The sequence below is a fragment of the Temnothorax longispinosus genome, chromosome 11 (assembly GCF_030848805.1).
Source record: "Temnothorax longispinosus isolate EJ_2023e chromosome 11, Tlon_JGU_v1, whole genome shotgun sequence".
Lineage (NCBI taxonomy): Eukaryota > Metazoa > Arthropoda > Insecta > Hymenoptera > Formicidae > Temnothorax > Temnothorax longispinosus.
In genome coordinates, this window is record NC_092368.1 from 7,830,306 (window position 1) to 7,841,332 (window position 11,027).

At 46.0% G+C, this 11,027-nt stretch overlaps 2 protein-coding genes across 2 annotated transcripts; one reads left to right on the top strand and one right to left on the bottom strand.

Moving 5' to 3' along the window:
* Positions 1-2,824: 2,824 nt before the first annotated feature.
* On the bottom strand, positions 2,825-5,719 carry LOC139822114 (uncharacterized). The gene is made up of 2 exons (XM_071793681.1): positions 5,489-5,719; positions 2,825-5,402 (listed from the first exon to the last, which is right to left on the bottom strand). Exons 1-2 carry the CDS (start codon positions 5,518-5,520, stop codon positions 2,831-2,833), a joined length of 2,604 nt encoding a protein of 867 aa, XP_071649782.1. The 5' UTR covers positions 5,521-5,719; the 3' UTR covers positions 2,825-2,830.
* Positions 5,720-9,852: 4,133 nt separating this feature from the next.
* Positions 9,853-10,773, top strand: LOC139822289 (uncharacterized). The gene has a single exon (XM_071793900.1). The coding sequence runs from the start codon at positions 9,853-9,855 to the stop codon at positions 10,771-10,773; it is 921 nt and encodes a 306-aa protein (XP_071650001.1).
* The last annotated feature ends 254 nt before the right edge of the window (positions 10,774-11,027 follow it).

The following is an 11,027-nucleotide window of genomic DNA, read 5'->3' on the forward strand; positions in this document are numbered from 1 at the left end:
CGACGCTGACGCGAAAATCGAACCGCTATCCGTTCAACAGCGCGGGCAGAAGGAGGAGGAGGATGCTACACCGAAGAGAAAGAAGAAACGATTAGACTCCTGGTCGGATCTTTCATTGACACCGCGTAAATCTAATCAATCGACAGTACTACCGATAACCTCTACACCGATAACCTCTACACCGACGCAAACCGTGCAACGTACAAGTCCCGAATTTCTTGAAACCGCGAATGTTTTCGAAACCACGGACGACTCGATCAGGAAAACCGTTCATAAACGGTTGAAAACGTCGGAGGGTCGACAATGGTTTATAGAATCGTTGGAAGATCACTTGGGTCCAATGAGCCGAATTTACATCGTAGAGGTTTTGAGCGCCTATCCAACGATGGACATAGCCTACGGCGTTTATCTCGGCAATAATGAATTGATGCTCGGTAATAAACGTTTTGACGTGGACAAAGCGGATAACATTTATATCGACGGCGTACGATACGCCGGCACACCCGGTATTTACGAGTTGATCTTCAAGAGAGTACCCGATTACGATATCTACACGGAAGACGATATGCAAAAGTACAAGAGCATACTGTTGGCAACGATTGCTCATAAATTCCAACACGATCCTAACAAGCGACTAAAGGGCAACGTGGGATACAAGTATACACAGGTAATCGCACCGTTGATGTCGACCGAATCCAAGAAGAAAAAATCCGGAAAGGGGTTATCCATGCCTCGCGCGATGACGCTAACAGACAATAAGATTGACTACGTGCATTGAAACGACCCCAACGAGCTGGTGGATCGTCTGCGATTGCTCGACGCTTCGCGCCACGCCGGCAACAATGCCCACGACAACGAGATCATGTCGATCATCGAGGAACTTCGCGAAGCCGGGCTTATTATAAATTAAACCATGCGACGACGATCCGTTCAATCAGCGTCGAAATGCCGATCAACAAATTTGGATTGTTCGAACACAGCGGAGACGCGACGAATGCCATTTCGTACCATCGGTGGAGCGGATTAATGAGAAATTTCGTGCGCAATAACGCTCTGTGCCGCGCTGCCACGGACTTTGACGCAAAGTCGCGCAAGATTTGTCGCGTAGCGCAACCTGAGACTGACGGTGACGCGGTTAACAAACTGTACGTTGATCAATTCTTTAAAATGTTGAGCAATCAACGAAAAGAATCAGACGAGAAGCTGACTGCGTTCGAGAAGGATCTGCAAGCGTTACGGACTGCGATAAACAAGCTTCGACGTGCGAATATCGTTGAATCAGACGCGACAACCAACAACAACAACAACAACAATGGACAAACGGTACAGCAGAAACGATTATCGAAAGGCGACGAGTGAAGAGAAGCAACGGTTGATTAACGACGGCGAGGAACAGCAACGAACGATTCGAGAACGGTTGTCGGACGGCTGTTCAACGGTTCGAGAACGGTTGTCGGACGGTTGTCGAACGGTTCAAAAACAGCTTAAAAACGATTACGAGCGATTTAGAAACAGCTGCGAACTACGCGGAGACAGGAAAAGCTACAAACGGCTAGAGAACGTCGACGACGACGACGAATGGAATTAAACGGCTGACAAACGGCTAACGAGAAGTTATAAACGACAACAAAAAAAAACATGACATCGCTAAAATCCGACGGACGTAAAAATATCGAGAAGCAACGACTCGTCGAAGAACTGCACGCTCCGGCGAGAAGAAATTTTCCCCGAAGACACGTCATAGTGCGGGGGTACGATGACCTGTGGCAGGCTGACATCGTCGAAATGCGTCCGTACTCACGTTTCAACGGAGGCTACCACTACATACTTACCGTCATCGATGTGTTGAGCAAGCACGCGTGGGCCGCGCCACTCAAGGGTAAAGGCGGAAGCGAAACAGCTAACGCTGTCGCAGAGATCATTCGACACAGCGGGAGGTGCCCTAGTAACCTACAAACCGATATGGGGAAGGAATTTTACAACGCCGACGTGCAACGTCTCGTGAAGAAACATGGCATCAATCATTATTCCACATATTCGGTATTGAAGGCATCGGTCGTCGAACGATTTAATCGCACGCTCAAGAACGACATGTGGAAGATGTTTACGCTCAATGGAAATTACAAGTGGGTCGACGCCTTGCCGCGACTCGTATCGGATTACAACGCGCGCAAGCATCGAACCATCGGCATGCGACCCGTCGACGTTACCCCCGCGATCGCCGAAAAACTCTTGGCTACCGTATACAGCGCAATAAAAATCGCGGGTCCGGCAAAATTCAAAGCGGGCGACTCGGTACGCGTCAGCAAATACAAGACGATTTTCGAGAAGGGTTACACGCCGAATTGGACCACCGAGGTGTTTAAGATCGTTAAAGTGCAGCGTACCAATCCCGTAACCTATCTACTCGAGGACTATCGTGGAAAATCCGTCTCTGGAGGGTTCTACGAACACGAGTTGCATCGCGCGACTTATCCGGACGTGTATCTCGTGGAGAAAGTACTGCGCAGGAGGGGCGACGAGGTTTACGTTAAATGGCTGGGATTCGATGGATCGCACAACTCATGGATATCCAAGGATAATGTTATTTAATTTTGTGCAAACTTTTTTTTATTCATAACATAAAAATATGCAATATGTAATACATGTAAATGTTTGAAATACACATATGTGTGCAATATATTTATTTATTAATTAATATTCTTTCCAATACTGTAATATAATACTCACAATACGTTACTACATATAATTCATACGTTATACTATACTATACATACGTTATACTATACATAAGTTATACAATACATACGTTATACATTTTATACACACGTTACAAAGGTATTTGATAATGTCCCCACGGTAACGTATCGGTCGAATTAGGTATAATGTATCGCTTGTCGTCGTACGGACTCAGAGCGATTTTTGTTTCGGACACGGTGTACACCTCATGTTTTTCGGACCTTATGCAAGCCTGCTGTCGCTTCATTTCAATTTCGTCTCGCAGACACCTCGTGTAATCGTCGAACGTTATCGACCTGGCTACGACGTTGCTCTTAACACCTTTCGCTTTTTTACAGTCTTTCTTACCGTCCACTCGCAAGGCATACATTTTAGCCCTGAGTCCGACGAATTCGGTCATAATCGCACCGTTGTTTTCATCTTTCATCAAGCCCGGAATTTTTTTATTGGCGAGTGGGATACCGTACGCGTTGTTGATCGCGTAATCGCTCGTGTCGAATTTAGCGATATCGCGTTTCATGTTCTTGTACACATCCTCGCATTCTACGTGATATATCAGACTGTCCGTATCGGTGTACATAATTCTACACTTGTCGCGATACAGGGGAGACATGTACTCGTGATGAAATTCGTACAAACAGACTTTTGATATGTCGAGAATGCACATGCCGACGTAAATAGGTTTGTCAAATTTAACCTCGAGTTTTCGCAGTTCAACGGCTATCAGATTTTTCGAAAAAACGCTCCTGCTGTGAAAATTTGGTTTCGAGATCAGTGCCTCCGCGCCGTATCTACCTTTCCACTTTGATAATAATTTTACATCAACGTGATTTCGAACGTTCTCCATCGTTTTCCCGAAAACCGCGTTGTTCATCAATTTATACAGATTTTTCTCAAAATCGTTTTTGGCCAGTGTTCTAAATTTTGTATTAAGTTCGATGTAATTGCGGAGCCATGGAGATTGAGCGAATTGTAATACGCGATGAATTTTTGTGATGCGAAGACCGTGGCGCGTGCATTGCTGTAGGTTGCCGTAGTGTATGACATAACGCTTCTTATCGTACAGCGTGGCGAGAAGTTTGTCCTGCCGTTTGCCGGGTGGTTTATCGCGCGTCGGACAGAACGGTAAGTCGTCGTGCGCGTCGTGTTTATTCTGCGGATACTCTAGATCGACTTCGAGAATGTAACCCGTGGGTGAATCCAAAGCGATCGCGCTAAACTCGAAATTCGAGACGTCTTCGACCCATCGAAAATCTGCATATGGCAATGGTTGGCACATTGCCCAGCCGTACAAGTTGTTTACGTCGAAATACATCAGGTACGACGATGGTTTCGATGTATCATAAGATTGCATGTACCTGTTATTGGCCACCGCGTATCTGTTTGAACATTGACTCAAACCGCCGCAAATACCGCGTACGATGAACATGACCATGTCAATGTCCGTGAGCAGTTCGAAATTGATACCCGTATGCTTCAACATAGCGTCCCACGTAAACCCCGGTAGAGTGTAATAATACGCCGGATCGAGTCCATAACTCGCGACGCAGCTATCGCGAAAATTTTCAAAGATATCGGCCAACAGCAAGACATCGATCTTTAGATACAGATCGCTGTAGTCACCGAGCGTTCGAATGGAGAACCGCTGCCAGACGTTGACGGCGTGCGCGTAATCGCTCTCGGATACGGTGTCGCCTGTCAATGAACTGTAAAACGAGTCGCGCGATGGTAAACACGTATCCTCCAACTTTTCGACGCATTCAATGTACTCGTACGGAAAGACACCTTTTCGCGTCAATAATTCGAAATCTTGGTCGGATAACGCGGAAAATTTTGAACGTATAATTTTTAACTTATCCTTATCGAGAAAGGATGCTAATTTTTCGAGACTCGTGCTAAGAAATTTGTACGAGTCGATGAATCTTAATTTGATGCAATTTTGGTTGTCTTTATCTTCAGTGCTTTTAACGTTCTTCGTAAACGAAATGTATTTTTCCTTCGTGATTGGGAGTAAGTCTACATGTCCTTCGTACGCGGTGGCAATTTCTTTTATAATAAAATGAGAATCATAACCCGATAAATTATGAAATACTATGGGAATGAAGTGAGAATTTTTATAATTTAAGTTACAATTAGAATGCGCGGGACCTCGATAATTGCCAGTCAAGTGACAGTGATCGCGTACTCGCACGTCGTCTGGCTCGAACGGTTTTTCGCACACGTGACAGTGCGTTGCGCTGTTAAACTTTTTCCACTCGTCTCGCGTGAAATTCACCATGGGTATATTATCGGACAAGATGTTCTTTACGTCGTGTGCTAAACGTCTTAGTTCCTCGGCGAACCACGCGACGCAATCCTTATCGCGACGAAATCGATACGCGGATAACGAGTCGTCGTACGAGCACCGCACGTAATATCCTATACTAAATACCCGATGATGTTGAGACTTGAACGTGGACGTTGTCGGATCCGCATCCGTCTTCTCGAGGGTACATTCCAGGTCGGCGTACACGACATATGGAAGTCGGTCCTTCCTGCTGTGATTCTTGAAACTCAGCCACTTGTCGTCCTCGCTCGGTAGTCGGATGGCACAGTTGTTTGTCTCTCGGCAGTCTACACCGTGGGCTTCCAATTTCTCGCTCGAATGAAAATAATGTAAACATCTGCAAAAAGAAAAACACAATTTTGTAAATTTTTATATAACAATACAATATTTTATAATTTTATTAAAAGGAGTATAGGTACTCACCGATCGCAAAAGTATTTCCGGCCATGATGCATGCTCAATTGCGAGCTCACAAGGCGGGATAGATTTTTTATCCACGCGAAATGTCCCACGTCGTCTCGCGGATCCTGCACGTACAGCAGATTTACGTGCTTTTCTCTCCTCAGGTCGGTGAGCCGTATCGGGAGAACGGTCGGTGGTCAGTGGTTCGCGTGGTCAGTGGTCGCCGCGCTGTATCCTGTCAAGGATCATACATATCGGGAATCCTCGTACCCTGATTACAAAAATATATTAAATTTACAAGACATTAAGTTTCCAATGACTTTGAAACAGATTAAAAATTTTGAAAATCACAACAATATATCCATCAATGTGTATACCATCGAGGGAGAGAAAACGTTTCTCTCCCTCGATGGTATACACATTGATGGATATATTGTTGTGATTTTCAAAATTTTTAATCTGTTTCAAAGTCATTGGAAACTTAATGTCTTGTAAATTTAATATATTTTTGTAATCAGGGTACGAGGATTCCCGATATGTATGATCCTTGACAGGATACAGCGCGGCGACCACTGACCACGCGAAGCACGCATTGTCCATAGAATGCACGTTGATCACAGCTTTTTTCAATTTAATTTTTTTCGGCAAATTGATGTAACATCCCGCGCGCAAAGGATTGTACTTGTTCACGTTCACTGTCAAATTGAGTATACGCGACAACGCCCATCCGCTATCGCATTCCTGGAATTTCTCGAGTTTCGCTAATGTGGTTCGTAATGTTTCGATAACGTGTAGCTTGTACCACTCGCGCAGATCGGACCGTTCGGACGAACGAAAGAGTTCAAAGTTACTCGTGCTGAAACTTTTATTGTCACGTTTGTCACCCGTCACAAACTCGCCGTTGAACACGGTGTTTATCTTTACACTTGCGTGTGTTTGCATGACGTTTTGCACACGATCGAGCACGATGACTTCGGCATCTTCGAGAAATTTTCGCGGTTCGATGTAATTGATATTTATCACTGCACCGGTCAATACACGCCATTCGAACGCGGCATCAATCTCTCGCCACACGAGTCTTTCCGCGTTTTCGTTACCGCTACTACTACTACTACTACTGCCCGCCGCGTGCTCACCACCACCACCACCGATATGTACGAACCGTCTCTGTAATAGAGTCTTCGCACCATCGAGTCGCGCGATTCTTGCCACTAAAGATGATCTGTTTCCGACAGTCTGAGAGCCGTCTGAGAGCCGCGGACGTTTGGAACGACAGTCTTCTTCGAGCTGCTCAATAAACTTCTCGCATCGCTGTTCCCATGCAAGATATTCGTCCAAGGTAGCGATTTGGTTGGATCCTTCCACCAGGTCGCGTTTCGTTTTATCGAGATGTTCCATGTTTTTGTTTTTTAATATTGTCTTTTTTAAATCACGTCGCATTCTTCGATGGAGCACTTGCACGTGACTCGATCGCACGCTGAACAATATCGTTTGCAATATTGAACGACATAGTGCGCAGACATAAACAGATAAGGAAAGAAATAGGGGGTATTAAAATGATTAAGCTTCCAATTATCAATATCATCATGGTCACGTTCACAGATTTCTTGAAGCAATAGATGATTAGGAATATTGATGTCAAGGTACATATACATACGTGCCGAATTGTTCATCACCAATAATTCAACGTACTTCCCAATAGCTGTATGAATCTTAATGTACAGTGCTTCACAACCACCATCCTCGATTTTCCAAAAAATTTCAATCGCCCAATAGTGATAGTCCCAATAGCGCGGTTTAAAGTAATATGGCATGTCAACACATCTTTCTCCCTTGCTAACGCACTCGTCCCGCAGCCGTCGATATACTTTTTGTCTCACGTTAGAGTCCCAGTCATAAGGACGCTCGGTTTCGATAACGATTTCTTGTCTAGCGAAGCGTTCACTGGTTCCGCGTATACCTAGTTCGCGATCGCGAAGAAACTGTACCGGCGATATTCGTCGCACATCCCTCAGTCTTTCGTCTCGCACATCTTCATCAGTCTTTAAAGCATCGGCGATATCATTTATTAAATAGTGATCATAGCCTAAAGAGGTTATATACTCGTTAAGATCACTTCTTCTTTTCAATTATCCGTTCCATGTTGCACACGTTATATAACTCGCGATCATCCATATCTGAATTATCGTCATCTCGCTATACTTTTTTCCAATCGATGTACCGACGCGTAGACTTTCAAATCACAGACTGCAATTTTGACTTGCTTCATTCTTTCTTATATACTTTTTCTATTGCCTTTTCCTCTCGTTCCAACTAGAGCATCGCGTATCGTTTCTTCTGTTTTAGTGCATGGTGTGCATACACTGCAGAGAAACAATATCACCCATAGAAATTGAGTCGCATTGCTGTCTAGTCTAGTGTTTATAAAATCTAGCAGCCTGTCATCGGCGCTCGTCTTTGTAACCCGCGACGGTTAAGTCATAAAATTTTTGGTCGAGTACGTACGTCGCGCGACCATCGATGCTCGCATCCGAAGTGCGAGATGATATTCGTTTATAAATTCTGTCATCGACGTTCGTCGATACCCATAGAAATTGAGTCGCGTTGCCGCGCTTATGCCGTCTAGTGTTTATAAAATCTAGCAGCCTGTCATCGGCGCTCGCCTTTGTAACGCGCGACGCCATAGCCGAATGGCGCCGCGAAACACCGATAAGCGACTCTTCCTATACAGAAAAATAAAGAGGAGAGACCGCGACGGTTAAGTCGCATAAAATTTTTGGTCGAGTACCTACGTCGCGCGACCATCGATGCTCGCATCCGAAGTGCGAGATGATATTCGTTTATAAATTCTGTCATCGACGTTCGTCGATACCCATAGAAATTGAGTCGCGTTGCTGCGCTTATGCCGTCTAATGTTTATAAAATCTAGCAGCCTGTCATCGGCGCTCGCCTTTGTAACGCGCGACGCCATAGCCGAATGGCGCCGCGAAACACCGATAAGCGACTCTTCCTATACAGAAAAATAAAGAGGAGAGACCGCGACGGTTAAGTCGCATAAAATTTTGGTCGAGTACCTACGTCGCGCGACCATCGATGCTCGGCCATCCGCAGTGCAAGATGATATTCGTTTATAAATTCTGTCATCGACGTTCGTCGATACCCATAGAAATTGAGTCGCGTTGCTGCGCTTATGCCGTCTAATGTTTATAAAATCTAGCAGCCTGTCATCGGCGCTCGCCTTTGTAACGCGCGACGCCATAGCCGAATGGCGCCGCGAAACACCGATAAGCGGCACTTCCTACGAAGAAAAGTGAAAAGGACCGCGGTGTCACGCTAGTCGCAGGTCGTAAATTATAGCCGCCTGCCATAGGCGCTCGCTCGCATTTGAAGAGTGTGAAATGACATCTGTTTATAAATACTATCGGCCGAACATCGACGCGAGGCGGCATTTGTTTATCGAACATGTCCCGACCCGCTCGCCTGATCCACCCCCCTCCCCCCTCCCCCAACCCTATGCTAGGAACGCAGACCACCTCCCACCTCCCCCCCACCCCACCATATGGTGGAAACGCAGACCCCCCCCCGCCGCACCTCCTCGGAGGACGGCGGCACTAGAGGTCCCCCCCCCGCCCGGCAGACCCCGCGGCCGCGAGTCCTTCTCCCCGCCCTTCACCCCCCCTGAGATCCCCGGCCTAGAATTCTCTCACTCTTCCTACTGGTGTCGGTGTCGGTGTCGGTGTCGGTGTCGGTGTGGTGGTGGTGGTGGTGGTGGTGGCCGTCGTTATCGGCGTCGTGCGCTCGTCAGGATCTGTATTCACGTGCCTTAATTGTTTTAAGGAATAGGTAAAACAATTATTTTTTAATAATGTTTCGCATAACAATTTCAAATAAATTTTTATATTTTTCTTTTCAAAAACAATTATTAAAATGTATCCTATCATTTTTCAGGATTAGATGTACGTATATGTATTAAAAATGTAGTGTGACGGTTTAGCCCCGGGGGATAGACGGTTTAGCCCCGGCATTTTTGAGATATCAATTTTTGGATCGTTGTCGTTTTTGCTCTATACCGGTTAAACAAAGCGACGTAGACAAAAATTTCCTATATAAATTTTGTGGCTAAAGGTTCACTTTTTACAGTGGTATACCACATTTAACCACAATTATTTATTTTGTTGTTAAAAATTGGCACCGAAAAAAAGCGGACGGTCTAGCCCCGGTCTCCCCTACCCATACAACAGCAGGATCTGTATACGTTGCCGTGCGAAAGTTTTCTCTACGTCGAAGAAACATTGACGGTGACCAGAGCAGCCGACCAAGTCGATAACGTGGTATTGGGTACTAATTGCGTCGCGTTCGATGAGATTCGATACGAGCTCGACGGTATGGAAATTGATCGTTGCAGAAACGTAGGAATAACCAGCACGCTCAGCAAGAACTACGGTACGGTATCGTCCGACAGAAGCGTGATCCTGCGAAACGCGGGCTGGGAACCACATAATAATCCGAACGGATATTTCAATTTCTGCGTACCGCTCAACTTGTTACTGGGATTTTGCGAGGATTACAAACGTGTGGTGATCAACGCTCGTCACGAATTGATCTTGATACGAGCGCGCAACGACAACAATTCCCTGGTGGGAAGTCTCGCGTTGGAGCCTACTATCAAAATACTCAAGATACAATGGCGAATGCCTCACGTGGTATTGAACGAGATCAACAAGCTGTCGATGCTGCGCGCCTTGAAAGACGGACGATATCTAAGTATGGGTTTCCGTTCGTGGGATCTGTACGAGTATCCCCTGTTGCAGAACACGACCAAGCACTCGTGGGCCATTAAGACCGCGACTCAGCTCGAGAAACCGCGATACGTCGTCTTCGCTCTGCAGACGGGTCGGAAGAATGTCATGTCCGCCGACACAAGCCGATTCGACGACTGCAACTTGACCAACGTAAAACTCTATCTAAACTCGGAAGTTTATCCGTACGACGATCTGAATTTGGACTTTAGCAAACACAGATGGGCGATTCTGTACGATATGTACGCGCGTTTCTGCAAGGGCTACTACGGATACGAATATCTCGAGCCGAATCTCACTGTTCCGACTTTTCTACGTAACGGCCCGTTCGTGATCATCGATTGCTCCCGCCAAAACGAATCCGTCAAAAACGCCACCGTGGATGTCAGAATAGAATTCGACTGCATGGAGAACGTACCGCCGAATACCTCCGCGTACTGTCTCATCATACACGACCGTGTGATTGAGTACAACCCGTTGACGAACGTGGTGCGCAAAATAGTCTGAGTGTTCGTGGCAACGTCGACGTGAATATTATTTTCTCTCTCTCTCTTTCCATCACTCTACGATATAATTATTTAGAGGGGAAAGGGAGGGAGGGGAAAGTATAAGTCAGAGTGTCGCAAGACGGTTTGCAGAGTTGCGCGTAATTCCTCTCGATTGACGCATCGACGAGGGAGATAGAGAGATAACGAAATCTCGTCATGTCCGTACCAACGTTCGTGGACCTGCAAGGATTCCTCGTCGGGATGAAATTTGTC

Excerpts from the sequence above, each read along its gene's own strand:
- LOC139822114 (XM_071793681.1), bottom strand. The coding sequence starts at position 5,520 with ATGCATCATGGCCGGAAATACTTTTGCGATCG. Across the intron at positions 5,403-5,488 it reads CGGAAATACTTTTGCGATCG|ATGTTTACATTATTTTCATT; the intron begins GTGAGTACCTAT and ends TTCTTTTTGCAG.
- LOC139822289 (XM_071793900.1), top strand. The coding sequence starts at position 9,853 with ATGGAAATTGATCGTTGCAGAAACGTAGGAATAACCAGCACGCTCAGC.